The sequence below is a fragment of the Cydia strobilella genome, chromosome 5, assembly GCF_947568885.1.
Source record: "Cydia strobilella chromosome 5, ilCydStro3.1, whole genome shotgun sequence".
Lineage (NCBI taxonomy): Eukaryota > Metazoa > Arthropoda > Insecta > Lepidoptera > Tortricidae > Cydia > Cydia strobilella.
In genome coordinates, this window is record NC_086045.1 from 9942321 (window position 1) to 9969849 (window position 27529).

General features: G+C 41.5%; 2 protein-coding genes across 2 annotated transcripts; one reads left to right on the top strand and one right to left on the bottom strand.

The window, feature by feature from the left end:
• Window positions 1–623: 623 nt before the first annotated feature.
• Window positions 624–1367, bottom strand: LOC134741765 (uncharacterized). The gene has a single exon (XM_063674657.1). The coding sequence runs from the start codon at window positions 1365–1367 to the stop codon at window positions 624–626; it is 744 nt and encodes a 247-aa protein (XP_063530727.1).
• A 4278-nt stretch (window positions 1368–5645) lies between these two features.
• LOC134741425 (leucine--tRNA ligase, cytoplasmic) lies at window positions 5646–26986 on the top strand. Its single transcript, XM_063674196.1, has 13 exons — window positions 5646–5778; window positions 10340–10549; window positions 11646–12017; window positions 12349–12593; window positions 13513–14411; window positions 14522–14780; window positions 14980–15344; window positions 19266–19357; window positions 19595–19771; window positions 22042–22296; window positions 23296–23505; window positions 25864–26098; window positions 26744–26986. The coding sequence occupies exons 1-13, from the start codon at window positions 5776–5778 to the stop codon at window positions 26965–26967; spliced, it is 3546 nt and encodes a 1181-aa protein (XP_063530266.1). The 5' UTR covers window positions 5646–5775; the 3' UTR covers window positions 26968–26986.
• Window positions 26987–27529: the final 543 nt, after the last annotated feature.

The window sequence follows — 27529 nt, forward strand, 5'->3', positions numbered from 1 at the left end:
CAACGTCCTTCCACACCCACAGGGATCAGTACTCGCACCTCTTTTCAATCTGTATATTCACGACCTGCCCGATACTATAACTAGAAGTTTATATACGCTTATGATATCGCGCTGGTCACTCGAAGTCGGAGATTTGAGGAAGCGGAGGAAGTCCTGACGTCGGACCTGAAAATCATGTCGAGTTTTTTTTCACATCCTGGAGGCTCATACAGTTCGAGTAAAACAGAGGTTGCGTGCTTCCATCTTCATAATAAACATGCCTACTATCAACCCAGTGTTAAATTTCTAGGTTCAAGCCTTAAATATAACCCTCACCCAAAATACCTCGGTGTCACTTTGGACAGATCTCTGACTTACAAGGAGATGGAACTCAAATGGGAATGGAACGATAGTACGTTATGGGACTGCGGCCTTGAAGAACAAACTACCCAGAACCTTTCGTGCGCGAGTCCGACTCGCACTTGGCCGGTTTAAAAAAAAAAATAAATAAAAAAAAAAAAAAAATTCATTTATTTCAAGCTGCAAGGCTCATAATCAGTTTTTACACGTCATAAAAATAATAAAAACAAATATAAAATTAAAATTGAAATCGAAAAATTGGTACCTATTAATACACTAAGTCCCTATCCTATCCCAGTCTTAATTACATGCCTGTCACAGCAGTGCATGATGTAAGGACAGTCCACTCTGTCCGCGATCATCGCTAGGACTGTGTTGGGGCTGGCTCGCACCCGCTGGACCAAGGACGCGGCGCGCAGTCGCATAGTGGTATGAAAACACGCCGTGTGCGCTGCCGCGAACATTCCCGAGGCGCTGCAGTAGCGAGGCAGCCCCATCACCGCCCGGAACGCGTTGTTGTATTGGACGCGAAGTGCATTGTATGCTTTCTGCGTGTAGTTAGCCCACAGGCTGCACGTGTACAGCGACGTGCAGTAGGCTTTGAACAGCGTCAACTTCACGTCGCTGGAACACCGAGCAAACCTACGCGCCAACATGTTAGCCCTTACACACAATGCCCTTCGCTCCCGTTCAATGTCAACGTTATCTTTCAGGTCAGCAGTAACGATATGCCCTAAATATTTAAAACTCTTTACTCTTTCTAGTGGTGTTCCATACAGAGTTACATCAGGTACATGCAATGGTCGATTACTGCCGGCCTCAAAGACCATATATTGGCTTTTAGCCACATTATATTTCAAGCCATGGCTCACAGCGTACTCCTCACAAATTCTCAACAACCTTCTGAGACCACAAACCGACGCGCTCAGCAGCACCATGTCGTCCGCGTAGCTAAGGTTATTCACACACACGCCATCCACCTGACAACCGACATGCTGACTGTTGAGCTCGCCGATCAGCGCGTCCATGTATAGATTGAACAGTGCGGGAGAAGTCAACCCCCCCTGCCTCACCCCGCACCCCAACCCATACTCCTCCGATGTTGCTCCTGCCCACCTGACCCTATTGACCTGGTGTCCGTACCAATATTTAAATATATTAATTAATTCCCTGGGCATGTTTATGTTCTCCATTTTTTCCCATAGTACTTTGTAGGACACGAGGTCAAAGGCTTTGGAGAGGTCCAGAAAGCAGGCATACACCGGGGTCAGACGATCGGTATAGTATCTGACTGTATGCTTAAGACACAGTATTGCACTATCTGTGGACAGTCGAGGACGAAAACCAAACTGATTATCGTGCAGTTTCAAATATTTCTCTAACTGTGTATTAAGCATACAATCAAACACTTTTGCAATAATCGTTGCTAAAGAAATTGGCCTATAGTTAGTTTGATCCGTTAAGTCTCCAGTTTTATTTTTAACTACAGGTACGACTATCGTTTTTAACATAACAGTAGGTATATAGGAATGACTCAGACAAAGGTTATAAAACATAGCTAAGACTCTTGCGATATGTGGACCGGCATGCAGGAGGTGCTCGATACTCAGACCGTCATGGCCCGGAGATTTACCTCGCGAGATAGATTTAATTGCCTGTGCGACTGCCTTAGCTGTGAATCTTATCCCCCCCACCAAGCCGGTCAGAGCATCGGGCGCCGTCCTCCCTGCACCCAGAGGAGATTGCACACGAAAATGATCTTTAAAGGCATCAGCAATGCTTTTGGGGTCACTCACCCCGCCAACACTCACAGGAAGGCCCGGACGAGCGTTCATCTTTTTTGTATCACGCCAAAAACCCCGGAAGTTGCCCTTAGAATGCTTCTCAGCGAGAGTATCCATTTTTAACTGTTCTTCGTGATTTTGACACCACTTTAACCGAGATTTGAATACTTTTCGACTGAGACACATCTCCTCGTACATTATACCACTCCGGGGTCTTCCGCATGACACCCATTCGAGAAACCTCGCCCTGGCCACCCTATGAGCCCCGACGACGTGTTTATTCCACCCCAATACGCGTTTACCCCTTGCTCCCCTCGCTCTACTACCCCTACCACATACTGCTGCCTCACTTAATGCTTTTACAATATTACTATATAAGTTGTCAATAATACGCCTATGAGCCACGCTAACGCAATATCTATCTGCACAGTTTGTGAAATTTTGGTCGAAGTCTATACGCCCCAGTCTAGAATGAGCCTCCCTCTTATATAATTCAATTTGTTGCTCCGTTCTTTCCCCCCATACTAGTTTTTTATTCGCGATTATTGTGCTAGGCAGCTTAGGTGTTAATAACTCTAAATCGCATTCTATGATAAGAGGGAAGTGATCAGACCAGAATGAGTCATATTTGACTCGCACATCTCGCACAGAATGCACAGCCGCCCGGGTAAGGATACCGTGATCGAGCCAACTTGGGGTTCCGTACACTTCGCTAATAAAGGTATAAGTAAGGGAGTTCAAACCTAACTTATCTGTGTCGATGCAAGACCAGTTCTGTTCCCTACAAAACTACATTAGCTCCGTGAAAAATAATTCCCCCGGGTTAGCATTAAAATCTCCTAGAATATAAACGGATTCTATGCCATATTCATCTATGATTGCACTCACCGTACCCAGGCAGTCCGTGAACTCCGACAGATTCACAGCCGAATTAGTAGGCATGTATACACTCATTACAATTATATAACGATCTTTAATGGCGACCTTGATTGCACACACTCGACTATTATCACATTTTATCACGGACACCTCAGAGAAAACACTATGTTTCCACAAAAGCGCTACTCCGCCATACGGTCTACCGCGTAGTATTTCCACTGACGTGTCGACGGCCGAAGTTCCCGTAAACCCAAACTCACTATCTTTTTTGCTTTATTTACACTATCTACACTACCTTAGTTCCCCAAATCAGTAGCAAAGAGACACCTAACGGTATTAATACTACGCTGGCTATGCCACGTTGCCTTAATGCCCGAGCCAGAGGGAACGCAGTGCCTAACAATAATTATGTTTGTTTCGCTGTCTTAAATCAATACTTTTCATTTATCATTGATATTTTTAAATTATACGGACGTAAACCACTTTTTTAATCTCCATAAGTTAATTGGAGTGGCGCTGTTAACGTCCTCGACTCCACAAAATATCTAATTTGCGATTCTGAAAGTAGTAGTATCTAACAAGGTCACGCCGATGCCGGCGGCGTGGAAATTTCGTCGGCGGCGGCGGCACGCCGGCGCGGCGCTCATATCTAATGTGGAGGGCCCTTACAGTCTCACATTTTTTTATTGCCCATCGTAAATTTAGTATGGTTTAGGGTGGGCTACAAAACTAAAGCCTGACCAGAAATATATGATCATTGTCAAGAGGGCGCTATTATTCTCATTTATATGGCAACAGTTCTGTATAGTCTGAACAACGTGGATTGACAACTCGTTATTTTGACTTGCATACTTTTGTTCACCGTAATCAAAATAAAGAAATAATAAATACTCAAAATCAGAATCCAAATATTCGGTCCACATTTTTTGTGTCGGTACTTCTTAAAAAAAAACCTTTTTTTTTACCATCTAAAATTCACGTATTTTCTTAATATCACATAGGTTGTCTAATTGTATCAACTTTTTTGTATTCGGTTTGTTTTTCTTTAGCGGCCTAAAACGAACTTTGGTGTTCGCGGTACGCCCTTTGAGAAGGAACAACCTTCTCTCGTAATTCGCATAATCGATGCCTCTGATTTACCTAGAAAGTTTATTAATGACTATAATTACTGCAGATCATCATCTTCCTCGCGTTATCCCGGCATTATGCCACAGCTCATGGGAGCCTGGGGTCCGCCAGACAACTAATCCCAAGAATTGATTTTTACAAAAGCGACTCCCATCTGACCTTCCAAATCAGAGGGGAAACTAGGCCTTAATAGGATTAGTCGGGTTTCCTCACGATGTTTTCCTTCACAGAAAAGAGACTAATAAAGCGGTAAATATCAAAAGCTCAGATCACTTCTATAGCTGACAAATTATTTCGTTTATATTAATCTTACTAGATATATTCCGTAACCAAGCCGGAACCTATGTACGCTTGGTACATTGTCAATGACCAAGATCGATCGGCTCCAAAGCCATAATAAATATTTTTCACCTCAGCAGCTCGAACAAGCCTACTTTCGTCACTCCCTGGAGTGAGGAAAGTGCGACTTTCCTCACTCCAGGGAGTGAAACAATATAGCTTTTTAATTGAGTAAAGGCCATGAACTTCATACTACGGTACGGTACGGTACGGTGCGGTGCGGTACGGTACGGTGCGGTGCGGTGCGGTGCGGTGCGGTGCGGTGCGGTACGGTACGGTACGGTACGGTCCGGTCCGGTCCGGTCCCTTCTCGTATCGTATCGTATCTTATCGTATCGTACATATTATAATACTTTTTTTTTCTGTTTATTCTGTGTAATTCTAAATACATTTTTCCTTTAATATGTTCTCACTACTGAGGTGAAAAATTATGTGTGCAACACGAGAGCAAAGTTATTTTACATCTCGTGTTTTTGAGTCCCTCGCTACGCTCAAGATTCTACCTTAGAATCACTCGCTTCGCTCGTTATTCAATTATAGAATCTTTCGCTTTCTCGGGACTCAAAATAAACACTCGCAAGAAAAACCAACTTTCCTCTCTTGTTACTGTAGGTATTTCCTCGCTCGTATATGTATAACAGAAATAACATAACAGTACAATAACCAATTCTAAATAACCAGACTATAATAAATAATAACATTTTGATTTGTTTACCTGTCAGCACTGATGTTAATTTGTAAATGTTTTGTACTTATGTTTTTTTTATAGTTTTATTTCCCGAACGTTATATTTCCAGCAGTTTATTATATACATTATTTACAATGTTTCGCTCTTAATTATGTGTAGTTTTAGGCATTTTTTGTCATTATTTATTTAATATTCAACACTTACGTATTATTCAAGTAAACCGCCACAATGACACTGACAATGATGACAACCTATCATTAAAATTATTGCCAGTGTAAGAAATTAGTTCCAAAGAAATTCCGCAACATGGCGCATGATCATATATTACTGGTCAGATGCTGGTCAGGCTTTATTCGACGAATCATATTGTCGCATTGGCATTGCGTATGTTCTGTCCCTCACAGGCGCAAGCGTATAGCTCATCTATGTAATGCTAGATCTATGAACTGAACACTGCTTGTCAATGTCAGTCAAGTCAATTACACGTCAATAATGTCAACGTTGACGTTGGTGATGACAGTTCGTTCAAAGAAAAGTTAGAAAAGCGCAACGTGTGTTGGTGGTGTTCTGTGAAATATATAAGGAAACAGTTTTGTCTACGTACAATTTAAGATAAAAATGGTAAGAATTACACTATTAACATCTTTTTTTTCACTATTTTATACTTTATGTAGACCAAAACTGTCTAATAACGGAGGTTATGTCAACAATATTATTTGTACCATATTTTGTTTGAAACTTGACAGAAAACTGTATTACATTTTTCTGAATAATCAGACATTTGTTTCAATGAAAGCTAACTTATTGTTATCTGGCGGTCTAGCATAAGTTGCGTTCTCGCGCGCGAGTCTTATACTTGAAGTCGCGCTAGATGTATGGAGTCGCGCGCGAGAACGCAACTTATGCTAGACCGCCTATTCAAGTTATACAATTAACTTGTTTATTTTTATTTTTAATTAATTGTCTAGTCGCCCACAGGCCTATAAAATGGTCTATCATTCCAGTCAATTTGGAATCTTTGACAAATCAAAATTAAATTTGTCTTGGCTAGTTTTGATGTGTGAGCGGCTAAAGGATATCTATAGTTCTGCTTATTGATTTAGATCTAAAAGTGATGTAAGAGGAAGTAAATGTTATATGTCTGTAAAACATGCTCTACAATAGGGAATATTACGCAAAACTCTGCGTAGAGGAAGTCACTAGCACAATCACAGGGCCTGCAGCAAAACACGAAAATCGAAAGTTCAGTTTCTTCCTCTCTGTCACTTGCATATTCGATCGATAGAGGCAGATAACGAAATCTGGTTTTTCTCGTTTTGCGGTAGGCCACCTGTAAACAAACTATCTTGAGGCATAGTATGTACCTAGTCGGCTCATAAGTTCTGTCACTGGCCTTTAAAATTTAAATTTGGAACTCCTAAAACAAAAACCGTGCTGCATTTGAATTTCGAATCTTTATTAAATATTTGAGTAGTATAATTTTGCAATTTTCTGTTTTCTTCAACATGGAGTGGACGCTTAAAGATAGCCGTACCGCAATAATTGCACTATATCGTTGTGATCACTCGCTGACTAAAATTTTTAAGCTACTTGAAAATTTAAAATTCTCTCTAAGATTTGTGTATCGTACCATAGAAAGATACAGTGAGGTCTCTAGTTTAAATGACAAGAAAAGAAGCGGTCGTCCGCGTACAGCTAGGACTCCAGCGGTTGTACAAGCAATTAGGGCACGCATTGCCAGAAATCCCGCTAGGAAACAAAAAGTTATGGCCCTCCAGATGGGTTTGAGCAAAAACACGGTGAAAAGAGTGCTTAATCAAGACTTGAGACTTCGTGCTTATAAACGAAAAACTGGCCATCTTCTCAATGGTCGGCTTAAAGCTTTAAGGCTTAAAAGATCTAAAGCTTTATTGAAGAAGTACGCTAAAAATAAGCACCGTTGTATACTGTTTTCGGACGAGAAAATTTTTGACATAGAAGAAAACTGTAATAAACAAAATGATAGAGTGTACGCTCGCAATAGTAAAGAAGCGTCTAATAGCATTCCCCGTATTCAAAGAGGTCATCACCCTTCATCTGTGATGGTTTGGCTGGGAGTTTCTTATGCGGGCGTCACTAGTATGCATTTTTGTGAGAAAGGAGTAAAAACTAGTGCCAAAGTGTACCAAGACACGGTGTTGACTAATATTGTGAAACCACTATCCCATACGATGTTTCTAAACCAGCATTGGGTTTTCCAGCAGGACTCTGCTCCAGCCCATAAGGCAAAGTCTACACAAGCCTGGCTCGCCTCCAATAAAATCGACTTTATACGGCATGAAGATTGGCCCTCCTCTAGCCCAGATCTTAATCCTTTAGACTATAAAATATGGCAGTATTTAGAGGAAAAGGTGTGCTCAAAACCTCGTGCAAATCTAGACTCGCTGAAAAAATCTCTTGCTACGGCAGTGGCCAATATCGACATGAAAGTGGTGCGTGAATCCATTGACGACTGGCCACGAAGACTTCAAGCCTGTGTAGATAATTATGGCGGTCATTTTGAATAAATGTTATACATTTAGATTCTCTAGTTTATAAGCTTTCAAACGCTGTACAAATTATACGGAATAAACTTAAACTTTTGATTTTATTTGATACTATGTATATGACAGAACTTATGAGCCGACTAGTATTAACAGCAAAACACACTAGGTCTTGAGTAAACGATTTATTTTAACTCGATACACAACAATGCTTGACCGACGCTTCCGTGGATCCGGCGCCAAGCCATCTTGACAGCTCGCGCTCATGACAACCGGCCTGTCAGTTAGGGGCGCGTTCCGAACTCCGCTAACAGTCGGCCATCTGACCAAATAACCTTCGCCCTCGAAGGTGTCTTCCACCCGTGCCGCGCTGAACTTCACCACTCACCACCACACTTCACAGCTCAGCTCAGCAGCGGTAGTTAGCTCACTAGCTCTGTGAACCAACCAAACAATCTGAATGCGTAGCCCGTACAAACCGTTTTTGTTTCAAAAGCCTTTCCACTAACTTTCTACATCAACTATTAAAGTCTCTAATAAGTAATAACCTATAATATTATCTCTTTTATCACGATAAAAACAGACTGCTATAATTTACTTTTACAGTTTACATACTTTTAGAAACTTCCCTTAGTCAACTTCAAGACTAAATAATAAATGTCAGGTATTAGGTTCAGGTACTAAATCAAATTTATCATATCATTATTAAATTTAGATCCTTCTAAAATGATGCACGACTTGCGTGATCAACTGATCGCAAAACAGAATAGGTATGCACCACAGCCACACTAAGCCTAGTGTGGTATTACAATAACAATGCATGTTGTGGATACAGTTATCCAATAATAAATCCATACAAATAACACACCAAAGCAGTGAATACCATACCAAATGATATACCTATATAATGCACATTCATGTTATGTATTTGTTTATAGGACATAATCTCCATACATTAAAGATCAAATTCCAATATCATTTTACGTGTTAGGTTATAAGTGGTATTACGCACTTTTAATCACACAAAACGTTCAGTCGGTTTAGCAATTCGACATACCTGCATTCAGGATTGGCAGAAACCATTTCCAAATAGTTTTTAAATACTAATACTACTTGACAAACACTTAAAACAACTAACAAAATGAACACTAATAGACCTAATAGTAAAAAAAAAACAAGTGCAGTGATATACACGCATCAGCTTTCAGCTGCTAGTGTATTAAACAATATAATAATAATATAATAATAATAATAATGTTTCATTTACCACTGGCAATCTTGATCGAGTTGTTGACTCGCCTCGAGCGCATAACTTACCGGCATGCAGGCGGTAATATTACTTACGTACTTTTTCGAAATCGTATGATTTCTAACATTTTACTTCTTTGTTAAATAGGCATTTGTACAATACACATTTCAAACACTTTGCGACCCAAAACTTAGTGCATTTTACCAAAATACGTACGCGTCCATTTAGTGCGTACTTTGATGCTACTTCCAATATTACGATTTCGTACGCGAATCAATTTATTTGATGGAAATATTTTGTGAGCATGCATGTTTCATATCTCGGTCAGAGTATAGCAAAAGGGGCCCCATTTTAGGACATAGAAATTTTTCATAAAAAAATTTTTTTTTCTCATTTTTGCAACTTTTTTGATTAGAACTTTAAAGAACACATTAAAATAAGCATCTTTTATTGATTACAATTTTTTGATTAACTTGCCCGTTTAAGAACTACAGCGGTCCAAAGGGGGCGCATATGTCCCAGACGCTTTTTTCCCCAAAGAGTAATATTTCCGAGAACAAGCCCTTCTTACCCTGAGCCGACGGAGCCCCGCTACGCGGGGCTCCTATTTCTGGGCGGTTTGCCCTTCGGGCATCTGAAGCTACCTAACGAACCTAACCTACCTATCTATCGACTTAGTGTGACTATCGTGAAAACATTACTCTTTGGGGAAAAAAGCGACTGTGACATACGCGTGTGATTAAATTAACTACTGAAAAAATTAACGCCTGGTTAAAAAGCAGAATGGAGAAAAACGTTATTTTTTTTTCGTAAATTTTCTAAGTGTCTGGCTCCTTAGCAATCCCATGGCCGAACTCGCAACTTCAGATCGCTCTAGTTCCTAAATGATCAAGTTTATAAAAAAACTTCTCTCAATAAAAGAGGCTTATTTTAATGATTACTTGAAAATAAAAAAATAAAAAGGAGCAAAAATGCAAAAAAAAAATTTTGCTCGTAAATTTTCTAAGTCCTAAAATCGGGCCCCTTTTGCTATACCCCAACCCATATCTCACTTCTGAATTATTAACAGCAAAACACACTAGGTCTTGAGTAAACGATTTATTTTAACTCGATACACAACAATGCTTGACCGACGCTTCCGTGGATCCGGCGCCAAGCCATCTTGACAGCTCGCGCTCATGACAACCGGCCTGTCAGTTAGGGGCGCGTTCCGAACTCCGCTAACACTAGGTATAAGTTACTCTATCGTTTAGGATATGCACTAGTGTTGCACTCTGGCGGGAGAACATTGCAGTAATATTTCCTATTACAATTTTTCCCATTGTGCTTATTTCCATGAAGTTTCCTTGAACAGTTTTTGTAGTGCTAATGGTTGAAAAATATAAATATTCAAGTGTGATCTAAATTTCAGGCAACACTGGACCGAAAAGGGACTTTTAAGGTAGAATATCTTCAGGAAATAGAGAAGCAGGTGCAAGCAAGATGGGAAGCAGAGAAGATCTTTGAGGTGGAGGTGCCTACAGATGGCCGGCCTCATGAGAAGTTCATGTGCACCTTCCCCTTCCCATACATGAATGGCCGACTGCATTTAGGGCACACCTTTTCACTTTCCAAATGCGAGGTAAAATGTTTTAATTAATTAAGTAAAAAATATATTTAGTGTGTTGTAATTACTACTTTTTATTATTTACATAATAAATAATAATAATGAATATTATAGGACATTCTTACACAGATTGACTAAGTCCCACGGTAAGCCCAAGGAGGCTTGTGTTATACTCAGACAACAATATATATAATACTATATAAATACATAGTTAATACCCATGTCCATTACTCAGGAACAAATATCTGTGCTCATCACACAAATAAACCTTTTAGAACAACAATGACCCTCTTTCAGAGCATGAGAAATGAAAATAAGTTTTTTATAAGTAGTGATATCTACCCACGTGACACATGTCAATGTATAACATGCCTGTGATGCCTTTTACACAAGATAAATTACACTTAAATTTACTTCAAATTCAATATTCACAGATTTGTCTTTTATAATGACAATAATCCATCCAATTATCAACAAGACTAAGCGCCACTTGCACCATCCCACTAACCTGGGGTTAACCCTTTAAACCGTTAACCAAGTGCCAATTGTACTGGTAACCATCGTAACTCCAGGTTTAACCTGTTAACCCCGGGTTAGTGGGATGGTGTAAGTGGCTCCAATGAGGATATAATAAGATAGAGCGGTACTGTCATAGTAAATTTTGTAACCACTGTAAATTCACTGCCATCTATCGACATACTTTAAAACTAAAAATGAAGATTTATAAAAATACGTTAAAATGTATTTAAATATGGATAAATGATTTTTTTAATTTCATTAATTATTTTTATATGATTTTGACCCATGTTCTTTCACTGGTATGCGTTAAAATTATAAATAACAAACGAAACAGTCAACGCCCTCTATACGAGACTAGACCAAAACTAGTGGCGCCATCTGATCGAGAATCAAATTTTCGTGATTTTCGAGGCACGTTTTTTCCTTAGACTGTATCCATCTATTACGGAGTTATATCTATCTTTGGTGGCTCTAAGAGAAGAAAGATTAAGAAAAACATCTCAAGTTTCAAGTTGTGTTATTTTCTGTAAGCATGTTTCAATTCCAACACCAGGAGTTAAAATTATTAACACATACTTTTTTGTTTAAACAGTTTGCAACAAGATACTACAGACTGAAAGGAAAAATGGTGTTATTCCCCTTTGGCTTCCACTGCACCGGCATGCCAATTAAAGCTTGTGCCGACAAGCTGAAGAGAGAGATGGAACTATTTGGCTGTCCACCCGTTTTCCCAGAAGAGGAAGAAGTCACTGTCAAAGAAGAGACTGACTTAGTGCCAAAGGACAAGAGTAAAGGGAAGAAAAGTAAGGCTGTAGCTAAAGCGGGCTCTGCCAAGTATCAGTGGCAAATCATGAGGAGTCTCGGGGTGCCAGAAGAAGAGATCAAGCTGTTTGCTGATGAACATTACTGGCTGGATTACTTTCCGCCGCGGGCCGTGAATGATCTGAAGAGAATGGGCATACATGTAATCATTCTTTATACATAACAATTTAAACCGAGTAGTTCTTATTTCATGAAACTTGTTTTTTTTCCCTATAGTTTTCATTGATATCTTAAAAATATAGATTGTTGTGTTTTCAAAAATATATCTGTTCCCTAAAAAAATTAACTGTTTAATTAAAGTATGTTTAAAGGTATGAGTGTTTATTTTATTTTATTGAGAAACAAACAGTTTTAAAATAAACAAACTGGAAATGTGATTATTTTAGCAGTTCATTTCCCACAGCAGGAAAGCTACATATTTTTAGAATTCTCAAATATTGAATGATTTATTTATTATTTGACACGTGTGACAGGTTGACTGGCGCCGCAAGTTCATCACGACGGACGCGAACCCGTTCTTCGACTCGTTCGTGCAGTGGCAGTTCCACCACCTGCGTGAACGCAACAAGATCAAGTACGGCAAGCGGCACACGATCTTCTCCCCGCTCGACAAGCAGCCGTGCATGGACCACGACCGCAGCGCGGGCGAGGGCGCCGGCCCGCAGGAGTACACGCTCGTTAAGATGGAACTTGTTCAACCACTGCCGGAGGTTTTCAAGTAAGCACTCATGTTTTCTAGGGCATGGTGTCCTTACAGTTTTTGCGTCAGGGCTATGGCATATACATTATTTTCATGCTCCCCTTCAGTCAATGTTATAATTTTTCATTTCTCATGCTCTGAAAGAGGGTCATTGTTGTTCTAAAAGGTGTGCAGAAAATGATATGTGTCTGCACTAGAACATTTTACGTTCGAAGTAAGATTTTTTTAAATTTTATTACAATAGGCAATAGAAATTTGAGTTTTAATGGATTTGTTATACAATTTCCATTCTGATATTTGACTCTCCATTCCATAAATATCGATCTTTTGCCTAAATTGTTAATTGAAAGTACCCCTAAAAAAAACAAAATCCAAAACATGTAAAAAAATACATGGATTTTGGTATATAAAAAAATATATATTTTTCTTTTCTTGTATTCGAAATGAAAACTAGAGTGTTTAACTCGGGTGAAAGGCATCATTTCAATCAAATGAGTGCCTTTCATCCCTTGGTTAACAATATACTATTTTTTGTTCCTTGCAAATATTGCAGATGTTATATCTCTATAACCCTCTTTGTTCTAGGAGCTTTTAATTGTTGATGATATCAATAGTGTCTTTTCCACTAAACAAAAAAATTAACACGTGATTTTGACATTCATGAGATATACCGTATTATATTTATGAAATTTTATCATTCGACAAGAGACTGGGCCACGCTTTTTTTTAAACATTCTTATAAGAAATGTATGAGTATTAAAAAAAATAAAATTAAAGAGCCTAGAAGAAGTTTATTTGTCGTTTCCAGGCAAAAAGTCCCACTGTCGCTTGCCATAAGGACACTTTGACAGGTTATTCGTATAAAGATACAAGCAAATCTCGTCTTTATGATAAGCGACAAAGTGGGACCTTTGACTAGACTTGGACACATTTTTAGGTCTTTCAAAGGCAAGAAAGTTAGCTTAGTAGCGGCAACTCTAAGGCCAGAGACCATGTACGGCCAGACAAACTGCTGGGTTCATCCTGACATCAAGTACATAGCGTTCGAGACCGTCAAGGATGGGATATTCGTGTGCACACGGCGCGCCGCGAGAAACATGGCGTACCAGGGCTTCACGAAGAAGGACGGAGAAATCCAGGTTCTTAAGGAGATCGTCGGTCAGGAGCTATTCGGTGTAGCCCTCAAATCGCCTTTAACGAGTTATCCAAAGATCTACGCTCTGCCGATGTTGACGATCAAAGAGGACAAAGGCACCGGCATCGTCACGAGCGTGCCTTCAGATTCACCGGACGATTACGCTGCTTTAGTCGACCTGCAGAAAAAACCCGCTTTCCGGGAAAAATACGGCATCGCAGATGACATGGTCCTTCCCTTCAAGCCGTTGCCGATCCTCGAAATTCCGGAAATCGGAAACCTAGCAGCCGTGACCATGTATGAGAAGCTCAAAATCCAAAGTCAAAACGACAAAGACAAGCTTGCAGAGGCAAAAGAGTTGGTTTACCTGAAAGGTTTCTATGATGGTGTATTGCTTGTTGGAGAGTATGCTGGGCAAAAAATTCAAGATGTGAAAAAACTTCTACAGAATAAACTTGTAGAGGAGAATGGCGCTGTAGTATATTTCGAACCTGAGAAAACTATAATATCTCGGTCAGGGGACGAGTGTGTAGTGGCTCTTTGCGACCAGTGGTACCTGGACTACGGGAATGAGGAGTGGAAGGCGCAGGCGGAGCGCGCGCTGGCCGGTGTCAACACCTATCATGATGAAGTGCGCAAGAACTTCCAGGCCACGCTGAAGTGGCTACACGAGTATGCCTGCTCAAGGACGTATGGACTGGGTATGTACCTAATTCATTCTATCCGTCCATAGTAAATCAACTTATCGTCTTGATAATGAATGCCCTACCCTAAACTTCAGTAATGAACCCCATGTTTGTTATTTCGTTAGGTACAAAACTGCCTTGGGACCAACAATGGCTGATCGAGTCGTTATCTGACTCGACGATATACAACGCCTACTACACAGTGGCGCACCACCTGCAGGGCGGCTCGTTCCGCGGCGACGCGCCCAACGCGCTGCAAATCACGCCGGACCAGATGACCATCGAGGTCTGGAACTACATCTTCTTTAAGGATGCTCCATTCCCCAAGCACACTAAAATTCCGAAAAAGTCGTTGGATCTGATGAAGCAGTCTTTTAACTTTTGGTAAGTTATCGAAAATATTTTTAAGTAGGTAATACTGCTGAGTACTTTACTCGAATGTTGGTTTCATTTCGTCATTAGAATTAAATACATTCAATTTTGAATGAAGCTTGTCAGGCGGCGGTTCGGTATGTATAATGCTGCACACCCAATATTTTGTGTCAGGTAACTTTGTCTTACCTAATAATTCGTTATATTTCAGGTATCCCGTCGACGTAAGAGTATCGGGCAAAGACTTGATCCAAAACCACTTAACATACTACATCTACAACCACTGTGCGATTTGGCCGAGCGAGGAGGACAAGTGGCCGAAAGGCATCAGAGCCAACGGCCACTTGATGCTGAACTCCGCCAAGATGTCCAAGAGCGATGGGAACTTCCTCACTCTGTCGGAGAGCATAGAGAAATTCAGTGCGGACGGAATGCGGCTAACCCTGGCGGACTCTGGGGACTCTGTAGAGGATGCCAACTTTGTGGAGAGCACGGCAGATGCGGCCATTTTGAGACTGTACACGTTCATAGAGTGGGTGAAGGAAATGATGGCCACGAAATCGACATTGAGAACAGGTACTTAAGTAAAGATTTTTTACATTTATAAGTCATTTAAGAAAACTTCTTTAAACAGTTCTTTCTTACTTCCGCTAAATTATTAATGTGTTATTGCTATCGGATAAGGGAAAGTACGTCGTGATACGCGATGACCGGCTGTTCATAAATGGACAGGAATACGTTCCCGGTCAGGAGCCCCAGTCGCCCCAGGAGCAACCCGAATCAAGTAACATTAAAACATTCGCGACTGCCTTAAAAACGACGAATAGCACCGAGAGTGACGATAGTAAAAAAATTACGTTAGACCATAGTATTAAAGATAAGGCTATTAAGAACACAAGTAACAATCTTTTTCGTGTATAAAAATATTTTTGTAATGCATCAAAATATTAACGGCCTAATAAATAAAGCCAATGTATTAACTGTTCACTTACAAGACCTATCATCTTCTAATAGACCGATTGATGTACTATGTATTACTGAACACAACATGAGCCAAGGCGATGAAAATCAATTAGCTTTAAGTAACTATGCACTTGCGTCACACTTTTCACGCGGAAATAGAAATGGTGGTTCTTGTATACTTGTAAGAAACATATACATCAATACAAAACTTTGTCAGACACATCAAATACCATATCAATATGTAATATCTTCGAATGTTCGGCTATTGAATTAACTGAGCATAATATTATAATAATCTGTGTATATCGCGTTCCAAAATATGATAATGCGGCCTTTAATATTTTTTTCAATAAATTAAATGACCTACTGTGTAAATTAAACCATAGACGCAAAAATGTAATACTATGCGGAGATTTTAACATAGATATGATGAAAAGAACGAGACAAAGTATTGAATTTAATAACCTTATATCTAGTTTTAATCTTAAGTTTGGAATATCTACACCAACACGGTTACAAAGCAACACCTGCATCGATAATATTATCCATAATATTCGAGGTGGGAAATCTGACGTAATAGATCTTGCGATTTCTGACCACACTGCCCAGGTTTTTAAGTGTCCTGTAAAACCTACATGCATACTATCTCACTGGTTCATTCTAAAAAGAGACTATAGTTACCGTAATATTCAAAAATTTACAAATTGTATTAAAGAACTGAGCTTTAATGATGTATACAAATCAAATGACCCTAACGAGGCATTTAATTGTTTTAGCAACCAATTTGAACTATTTTATAACTTGTGCTTCCCATTTATTAGACTCAAGGTATCAGCATTAAAGAAGCCAAAGTGGGTGACCAAAGGCATAAGGAAGTGTTGTAAAAGAAAAAGGGCTATGTTATGGAGTTGTAGACTGGCGCCGAGCCATAGTAACAAAAGCGATCTGAAAATGTACTCAACGGCTTAAAAAAATTATATTGTCAACACAAAAAATACAAAACAATTTTTATATAAAAAATGCGTCAAATAAATCGAAGGCTACCTGGAACATCATACAATCAGCAAAAAATAATCGCGTTAGATATAATATCTCAGAAATAATTATTGACAACGTATCCATTAAAGAACCTAACCAAATCGCCCAAAATTTTAATGACTACTTCACCGATATCTGCGAACTAGACCAATCAAACAAGACATATATTAATTCCACTAATAATAATAATAATTCGAATGTTAATTTAAATAATCCTAGGCAAAGATAGATATAACTCCGTAATAGATGTATACAGTCTAAGGAAAAAACGTGCCTCGAAAATCAAGAAAATTCGATTCTCGTTCAGAGGGCGCTACTAGCTTTGGCTTACTGTCGTATAGATGGCGTTGACGGTTTCGTTTGTTATTTAACAATTTTAACGCATATCATTGAAAGAACATGGGTCAAAATCATAAAAATAATTAATGCAAATAGAAAAAATCATTTATCCATATTTAAATACATTTTATCGTATTCTTATAAATATTTATTTTTAGTTTTAAAGTGTATCGACAGATGGCAGTGAATTTACTGGGGTTACAAAATTTACTATGACAGTACCGCTCTAGTATAAGTTACTCTATGTCCTAGGACAACTATGACATACAACTCATCCAATTCTATGTTTATGAAACCGTCTACTCCTGATGATATCAGAATAATAATCAACTCTTTAAAAAACTCTAAAAGTACCGGTTATGACGGCATCAGCACAATGATGATAAAACAAGTTGCGAATATAATCTCATCACCAATAAGCCACATAGTAAATCTGTGTATAGAATATGGCAGGTTTCTCGATAAACTTAAGGTAGCTATCCTGCGACCGCTATATAAAAAGGGCGAAAATTCATCGATTACTAATTACAGACCAATAGCCCTTTTACCGGTTTTTTCAAAAGTAATATATAATAATCTTAACAACTATTTTGAGGCCAATCATTTATTTTCACATGAACAAAAGGGTTTTCGAAAACAAAAATCAATAAATATGGCAATCTATGACTTACTGAATATTATTATGACAAAGATATATAATAAGGTGCCTGTAACCGCTCTTTATATGGATATGACCAAAGCCTTCGATTTCGTTGACCATAAAACACTATTGACTAAGCTTTACAGATATGGAATCCGGGGAAATGTTTTTAGTTTATTTGAATCCTACCTAACGGGGAGAAAGCAATACACTCTACTGGACCATATATGGTCCAGACCAAAAATCAAGTAACGGCGTTATCTGATCTCAGAGAAATGAAAGCAGGCGTCCCGCAAGGCAGCGCTTTAGGACCACTCTTATTTCTCATTTATATAAATGATTTCCCATTAGTGATCGAGGAGCCCATGATTCTCTTTGCTGATGATAGCACTGTCATATTCACAGGAGAAGACTTACAGACTTACGAGACGAAAATAAACAATTCCTTAAAATCGCTTATTGAATGGCTGAACAGTAATAACCTTCGCATTAATTTAGACAAAACCAAAATAATGCACTTTAAGCAAAGAGTAGATAAAGTGACGGATTTAAAGGTATCATATAATGGGCATAAAATTGATGAAACTGACGTTACAAAATTTTTAGGATTAAGCTTAGATAAGAAATTAATATGGAAATATCAAATTGACCATATATGTAAGAAACTTAGTTCATTCTCATACGCGCTCCATCATCTTAGGAAAGTAGTTAACCAATCTGCTGTCATAACTTCCTATCACGCTTACGTCACGTCAACTTTAAGATACGGAGTAATTTTCTAGGGAAACTCAACAGACAGAGATTTAGTGTTTAAAAGCCAAAAAAATGTATACGATCTGTATGTGGTTTATTTAAACATAACTGAATCATGTAAAGCTTTATTTACTGAATTAAGAATATTAACTCTTCCGTCGCTTTATATATATGAAACAGCATTGTATGTAAAAAATAATATAGGTCAATACACAAAATTTAACAGTGTACGTAAAATTGACAATATAAAAAATAAACTGTATAAAACAGCTCTTCTCTCAAAAAGTATATTCGGTATGGATCCTCGAATTTATAATAATTTACCAGAAAGCATACGGAAACTACAGGACATACATATATTTAAAAAAGAACTTTTCAAATTCCTAGTAAATAAAGCATATTACTCCATAAAAGAATACCTAGATGACTACGACATATGACATAAACATTAATTATTACATTTATAACCATGACTGATGATATATTTTAATTGTGTTCGAACTGTATATTAATAAAATTGTATTTTAATTTTAAATGTAATTTAATGCTAATTTTATTTGTAATTTATTTATTTTATAAGATAACATTTTGCGCATTTCAATATTAATTAGATTCTCGTTCTTTGACATTTGTATGCCAACCGGCAAAACATAGTGCTCAATGTATACCTACACCTAAGACCCATGTATACCTATGTTTTACAAATAAAGCATTCTGATTCTGATTCTGGATATGTTATATACTTAGATGTTAAACTGTTTCAGGGGAATACAATTTCCACGATAAAGTGTTTATAAGCGAGATGAACACTAAAATTAAGCAGACCGATGAAAGCTACGACAAGATGCTGTTCAAGGTCAGTTACCACGTTTTGTTCGTTGATAGTCGAGAATTAGAGATGCCTGCGTTTTTGTATAGTATAATCAACGTGGATCTTGTTCTTTACTGTAACCATAGACATTCCGGTTCCTAATTTCAGACCGTGTAGGATGCGCCTAATAGAAACTGAGCATCAAGAATATATTAATTCGTAGGTATTCTTCTCTCTTGCACATGCGTTTCTAGGATTGTTTTTTTTTTGTATGGGTCACAGGAAGCGCTCAAAACGGGCGTGTTCGAGCTGCAGGCGGCGCGCGACAAGTACCGCGAGCTGTGCGCGGACTGCGGCCTGCACGCAGAGCTGGTCACGCGCTACATCGACACGCAGGCGCGCCTGCTCGCGCCCGTGTGTCCGCACGTGGCCGAGCACGTGTGGCGGCTGCTGGGGCACGTGAGTATACAAGTACCGCGAGCTGTGCGCGGACTGCGGCCTGCACGCAGAGCTGGTCACGCGCTACATCGACACGCAGGCGCGCCTGCTCCCGCCCGTGTGTCCGCACGTGGCCGAGCACGTGTGGCGGCTGCTGGGGCACGTGAGTATACAAGTACCGCGAGCTGTGCGCGGACTGCGGCCTGCACGCAGAGCTGGTCACGCGCTACATCGACACGCAGGCGCGCCTGCTCCCGCCCGTGTGTCCGCACGTGGCCGAGCACGTGTGGCGGCTGCTGGGGCACGTGAGTATACAAGTACCGCGAGCTGTGCGCGGACTGCGGCCTGCACGCAGAGCTGGTCACGCGCTACATCGACACGCAGGCGCGCCTGCTCGCGCCCGTGTGTCCGCACGTGGCCGAGCACGTGTGGCGGCTGCTGGGGCACGTGAGTATACAAGTACCGCGAGCTGTGCGCGGACTGCGGCCTGCACGCAGAGCTGGTCACGCGCTACATCGACACGCAGGCGCGCCTGCTCCCGCCCGTGTGTCCGCACGTGGCCGAGCACGTGTGGCGGCTGCTGGGGCACGTGAGTATACAAGTACCGCGAGCTGTGCGCGGACTGCGGCCTGCACGCAGAGCTGGTCACGCGCTACATCGACACGCAGGCGCGCCTGCTCCCGCCCGTGTGTCCGCACGTGGCCGAGCACGTGTGGCGGCTGCTGGGGCACGTGAGTATACAAGTACCGCGAGCTGTGCGCGGACTGCGGCCTGCACGCAGAGCTGGTCACGCGCTACATCGACACGCAGGCGCGCCTGCTCCCGCCCGTGTGTCCGCACGTGGCCGAGCACGTGTGGCGGCTGCTGGGGCACGTGAGTATACAAGTACCGCGAGCTGTGCGCGGACTGCGGCCTGCACGCAGAGCTGGTCACGCGCTACATCGACACGCAGGCGCGCCTGCTCGCGCCCGTGTGTCCGCACGTGGCCGAGCACGTGTGGCGGCTGCTGGGGCACGTGAGTATACAAGTACCGCGAGCTGTGCGCGGACTGCGGCCTGCACGCAGAGCTGGTCACGCGCTACATCGACACGCAGGCGCGCCTGCTCCCGCCCGTGTGTCCGCACGTGGCCGAGCACGTGTGGCGGCTGCTGGGGCACGTGAGTATACAAGTACCGCGAGCTGTGCGCGGACTGCGGCCTGCACGCAGAGCTGGTCACGCGCTACATCGACACGCAGGCGCGCCTGCTCCCGCCCGTGTGTCCGCACGTGGCCGAGCACGTGTGGCGGCTGCTGGGGCACGTGAGTATACAAGTACCGCGAGCTGTGCGCGGACTGCGGCCTGCACGCAGAGCTGGTCACGCGCTACATCGACACGCAGGCGCGCCTGCTCCCGCCCGTGTGTCCGCACGTGGCCGAGCACGTGTGGCGGCTGCTGGGGCACGTGAGTATACAAGTACCGCGAGCTGTGCGCGGACTGCGGCCTGCACGCAGAGCTGATGGTCACGCGCTACATCGACACGCAGGCGCGCCTGCTCGCGCCCGTGTGTCCGCACGTGGCCGAGCACGTGTGGCGGCTGCTGGGGCACGTGAGTATACAAGTACCGCGAGCTGTGCGCGGACTGCGGCCTGCACGCAGAGCTGGTCACGCGCTACATCGACACGCAGGCGCGCCTGCTCGCGCCCGTGTGTCTGCACGTGGTCGAGCACGTGTGGCGGCTGCTGGGGCACGTGAGTCTCTGCCTTTTCGGATTATGTTCCATGAGAAGGTAATCTACACTTTTATTATCTCACGGCTGGCGCTGAGGAAGTCTTCCACAATTCAATGTTTCTGGGTAAAATAACAAATATCTACTCACAAGCTAGGTATAGTAATAACTGTCTAAGTGCGAAATTGAGCAGGCAGGTGAGGTAGGTAGATGTTATCGAAGTTGTACGGAGTTTAGCATGGCATAGGTTAATCTGTTATATTCTTATATTATATTCCATTGAACATACTTTTTATGTAAATAGCATTATACATTAACTAGCCTCTGTCCACGAATTTGCCTACTAACTTACTTTCGACCTCATCCTAAGGGCTAAGTTTCGGAATCCAAAATAGTCTTCTTTTTCAGCTAATAAACTATCTGGTACCAAATCAAATCATATTAGTAATTTTTGCGTGAGCATTTTTGAGCAATAAGCATCCAAATATCCAACGTTTCACATTAAATATTAATAATAAATAGTTTTTTTTTTGTGTCGACGCACCTTTTGAGTTACCGTTACAGAAAAACACAATATTTTAACAGAAAACCAGCATCCTGCACGCCCGCTGGCCGGTCGCCGGCGACGTGGACGAGGCGGCCGTGAAGGCGAGCAACTACCTCATGGAGGCGACGCACTCGTTCCGCGTCTACCTGAAGAACCACTGCGCCGCCAGAAAACCGAAGAAGGGCGAGGCGGCCAAACCTGAGCGGAAACCGGACACCGCCGTCATCTGGGTCGCCAAGGAGTACCCGCGGTGGCAGCACATCATTCTCACCACGCTTAAGGAGCTGTACGGGGTGAGTTCTCGATATTGTAATGATATACAAGTTACTGCGTTATCGTTGCATTCGTGGGGGTGCATTTGTACACTAAGTGCCCCAACTTATGTATCCTAGTTGGCATAATAGTTATGTATATAGAAAAGTGGATACTGATTGTACATAAAGTTAGACCAAGCTAAGTTGGCAGCGATTTTAATAGACCAGACTATGCAAGTGTTGTTTTAAATGTCAAACTTCTATGAAATTATGACTTTTAAATAACACTGGCACGGCCTGGGTCTTAGCTTTGTTTAACTCTACTTACTGTAGTTTGTGGGAAAACTTTATCTCGATCTGTGTTCAAGTTAATTAATACTATGTGATGTTTACGCCTTCTACTATTTATGTACAATAATTTAAAAGTCCTAATTTTGCATGTGAGCCTAGTGTGTTGCTTTGTTGATCTTATGTGCTAATACTCATTTAGTGGCATTAGAGCCCTTTCCCACAGCATCATCCCGCTTTTTGCAGGTACGGCTTTCTGCAGGATCCCGTTTAGTAGTGTAAGTACGTATTTATATACTAAAGTTCACAGGAGCATCCAACATCCAATGTGCAGGATGGGATCAAGCAAAGACCGATCCCATCTAATTGTGCTGTTCAGATTTGCCACAAGATCCAGTTTAATTACATGTATAGTCTAATGGAAGTTTTTCCATTAGCTTCCTGCATACCTACCCTCTTTTACTGAATGTAGTGCTGGTATCAGGGGAGTTGCTTTACCGCAAAGAACAGGATCCACGAATCATTTTTGCAGGATTTAGTAAAAATCCGCTCCCGCTGAACTGGTCCTCCGTGGGAAAGGGCCCTTAGTGAAACATCGCCACCAACAACCTAGAATAGAATAGAATATTTATTGCTCTCATGTTGGTGTACAGGTCTTACTCTAAGTACAATAGTTCCATTACAACATGTTACCTAAACAGGTTCTCTCACCGGATTAGATAATCTCACATCGAAAATACTTTCCCTCAGCCCTCAGGCCTCCCCGACAACAAGGTGATCTCGAGTAAGCTCGGCGCCGTCCCAGAACTGAAGAAGTACACGAAGCGGGTGATGCCGTTCGTGCAGATGACCCGGGAGCACGTGGAGCGCATCGGCCTGGACGCGCTGTCCGTCGGTCTGCCCTTCGACGAGATGGCTGTGCTCAAGGACAACCAGCAATATCTGCTCAACACATTAGATGTAAGTCTCACCCTAACGGCTTTACACTGGCGACAGTAGCGACCCATGAAAATGAACACAGTCGGCATCAATAGTAGTAGTAGTAGTAGTATAGAACAACGCGCCAAAATTTGGCCCAAAAGTATAGTCTGCCATCTTCAAATACTTTTACAGTACATATGGTGCAACTTTCTCGCACTAGTGCGTAAAAGAGCACTTTTCGTGCATATGTCGAAAGTTTAAAGGGCCATATGTACTGTAAAACGTTGTACGATACACGTGCGAATAGGTAATTCGCAACTCGTGTCGATTTAAAACACTCCCTGCGGTCGTGTTTTAATTTATCGCCACTCGTTTCGAATTTCCTCTTTTCCGCACTTGTATCGTAAATAACTATTTTAATACAGTTGCTCAAAAAGTGGTACTTTTTGTGGCTGCGTAGCGTGTGAGAAGCTCAATTTCTCGAACTAGTGCTTTTTACTTTTTAGTTCCAAACTATATTTTCGAAACGCAGTTAAAATTGAATTTAGCGCGGAGCAGGTACCAGGGCCTCATGAGTTATGAGGAAGTGTCGTTGACCAACCCGCGCCGGGCCCGCGGCGGCCGCGGCCGGGGCGCGCACGAGTATGAAGGTATCGCGGGCTGCGGCAGCTCGCGTATCTTAGCTGTATAGGTACTTTTGGTTTTGGTTTGGTTTGGTGGTATGATTCTACTAATGATATATTAATTTATTATTTTTTTGCAATTGTATTAAAAAACGTCGTTTACAACACGTGTGAAATGTCTTTTTACCACTCGTACCGAGTCTTGCCACTCGCTTTCAGCTCGTGGCAAGATACCTCGGTACTAGTGGTAAAAAGACATTCTTTTCACACTAGTTGTAAAATGTACTATTCCAAATAGAAATATATCTCAATAGTTAGCGTTCAAACGTATTTGCAATAGTTTAATTTTATTGTTCTATATATAGAGACATATTTCTTTTTGTTAAGCTATCAGAGATTGGTACATACTTTTGACGCTTAGTCTGATACGCTACTTTTGATGCTGATGTAGATGCTAGGTACACACTTTTCAACACATAAAATAAATAAATAAAATAGGTTAAAAATACGCTCGGGTCAGGCACAAATAAAGTCTCACTTCTCACCACTTATAGAATTTTGTGATACAAGTGTGCTAAGTTGGTCATTGCACACGAGGCGATATTGTAATAAGAAAGCCGATGTGTGTAATGACCAATGCACACGCGTTTCATACGACGTTTTTCAACACACTTGCGAGAAAAAAAGAAACTTTCATATTAATCAAATTTTAATAGTTAAAACAGTTAGTATTGTGTGTTTCATCTGTCATACTCGTACTGCCGGCCGGCCCTCGCTCGCCCCGGCCGCGGGCGGCGCGGCGGGCGGGCCGGCCGGGCCGCGCACTGCGCAGGCGCGAGGAGCGCGCCCGTGCCCGCCAGTCCGACCAATTAAAGAAGGCTCTCTTTCCATGCATATTATTAGCAATCAGTTAGCTTCTTAACTCAGTCGGAAATATAATGAAAAAGCACGAGTGGAATAATGCACTGAAAGAGCACGCGTGTTTAATATCTAGGATTATGACAGGCCTCCTTCACTCGCTCAAGGTCACGCGCTATATGCCTACCGCTCGGCGTATCGTCGACGATACAACCGACAGAGGGCCGCCGAACGCCCGCCTGAGCGCTCGCACCGCACCTTTTCCGCGCCTACGCTTCGAAATGCCGAAACCACGTAATTATTGTGCAGTAGATGGGTGTAAAGGTCAAAAAACAAAGGAAAATTTGTTGTTTTTTTCATTTCCGAGAGACAAAGAAAGGTGAGTAGTATTTTAAATCTATCTTTATGAATTTTGTCACCATTTATTTCTTTGAACATAAGTAGGTAAATCGTGAATTAAGGAGTTTTTTGAGTCAGGTATTACAAGTGTTGTTTTTAAATATTTGATTGACTAATAAAAAATGTGGTTGATTCGCAACATTCGTTTTATTACAATAATAGCATAAGTAACAGTACAACCCTAGCGCATTCTTACGATGACGCGTTGGCATGTGACTTGCACGGCGAGCAAGGCAGTCTCGACTCTTAGTGCGCGTACTTATGGTACATTTCTTCTCGTCCTGAGCAGCAGGTATTATTATTAAGATTTTGTAGGCTATTATAGCGTAGGTATTTTCGCTTTTGTATGGGAATGATGTATCTGTTACGTAGTAACTATTTATTAATCTGTGATTATGAGCCAAAAATCGGTGGAATAAAAACGTCGTTTTGAGCAAGTGTGTTGAAAAGAATAATAAACAACGACAACGACCCTCGAATCCGTAATCTCAGTGTATGATATCGTTTTATTTTCCAGCTGGATAGTCTAGAAGTAAAGTACACCTCGGAGCCCGGTGCGCCCTTGAAGACGCGCGAGGAGTGCGCGCCGGGCCTGCCGCACGTGTCGTTCAGCGCCGCGCCGCACGTGCTCGTGGCCGTGCTCAACCCCGAGCCCATGAGCGGCCTGTTCACCGTGCACGTGGCGCTCGCTGACCAGGACACTGTTGACAACATCAAGGCGAAGATCCTCAAGGAAGTCAAGGCTATCAAAGGTGACGTAACGTGGACTGTTTGCCAGCGCGTGAACTATATTTTATTTTATTTTATTTTGGTACATGGAAAACCAACAGCGCTATATATATCCAAAAACTATAATAGAATTAGAAAGCCAATTATAGGTTTTCACTTATAGAAACGGAAATATGCAAATATACTATACTAGCGACCGGCCGCGGCTTCGCACGGGTAGTTCAACTAATTTACACAAAACCTTTACAAATTATACATATAAACCTTCCTCTTGAATCACTATCTATTAAAAAAACCGCATCAAAATCCGTTGCGTAGTTTTAAAGATCTAAGCATATAAGGGACAGACAGCGGAAAGCGACTTAGTTTTATGGGGCATTTCACGTGAAGCGGACAGGGTAAAATGGTTGAGGTTTCCGATTTCCGTTATATTCGAGTATGTTACACATGTACGAGGTCTATTTACCAATTATTTAAACCACAAAATATTTTTACTATTGGAAACCTATTTCACTAAAGACTCATTTGACTAAAGGCGAGATTTATACTTCTTTAAATGCCACTACTCAGTTAGAGAAAGTATAGTAAACCAAACGAGTAGAGTAATAGGGTCCCGTTTTTACCCTTTGGGTACGGAACCCTAAAAAGCAGTAATGAATGTTCCGCAGATGCGAGCTCTCTGAAGCTGTGGCGATACGTGGACCCGGTGCTGGGGCCGCGGCGGATCCCGGCGGCCGGCGACTGGCAGAGCCGCTGTGCAGCCCTGGACGCCGGCGTGCTCCGCCTAGAGCCCGCCCCCGCCCCCGCCGCCGGACAACTGCAGCTCACGCTCAACGGCTCCCGTCTGGACCTCGGCACCACACTGCTTTATACTTACGATAAATACCTATAAATAAATTATTTATTTATTACCGTTACGTGTTTGTTTTGCTTAGGGTGCTATCAGAATCCGTATCCGGCGAACACGCCAATAGTGAATAATTTCCTCAATAGGATTGTTCTGGATTATTTAAATCTCGCTTGTGTGATTCATCGCAAGAAGAGTGATTTATCCATTATTTTATTAGTTTTATTACAAGTATCTGTCGACTCGTGAGCATCTGGATGGCGAATGTATATCGACAAATGTTATACATATAGAATTTAATACACATAACAAGAGCAGACGCAAAAGAGGGTGTAACTAGCAGGATATCTATCCTGATAGGATAACCCATACAGATAGGACACGTAGGTACCTAATTTTGTTACTAAACTAGGTTTGTTTCAAGGTAGGTAAATAAAGTTTAATGTCAAATACTTAATGTTTTTTATTTTTATTTGTTTACTTATTTAGAGTCAGACCAAGCTAACTCTGCAGCTTGATAACACAGACGGTGCAAATATTATTTTAAACGTCATAATTTCATAGAAGTTTCACGTTTGAAATAACACTTACACACAGTCTGTGCTAT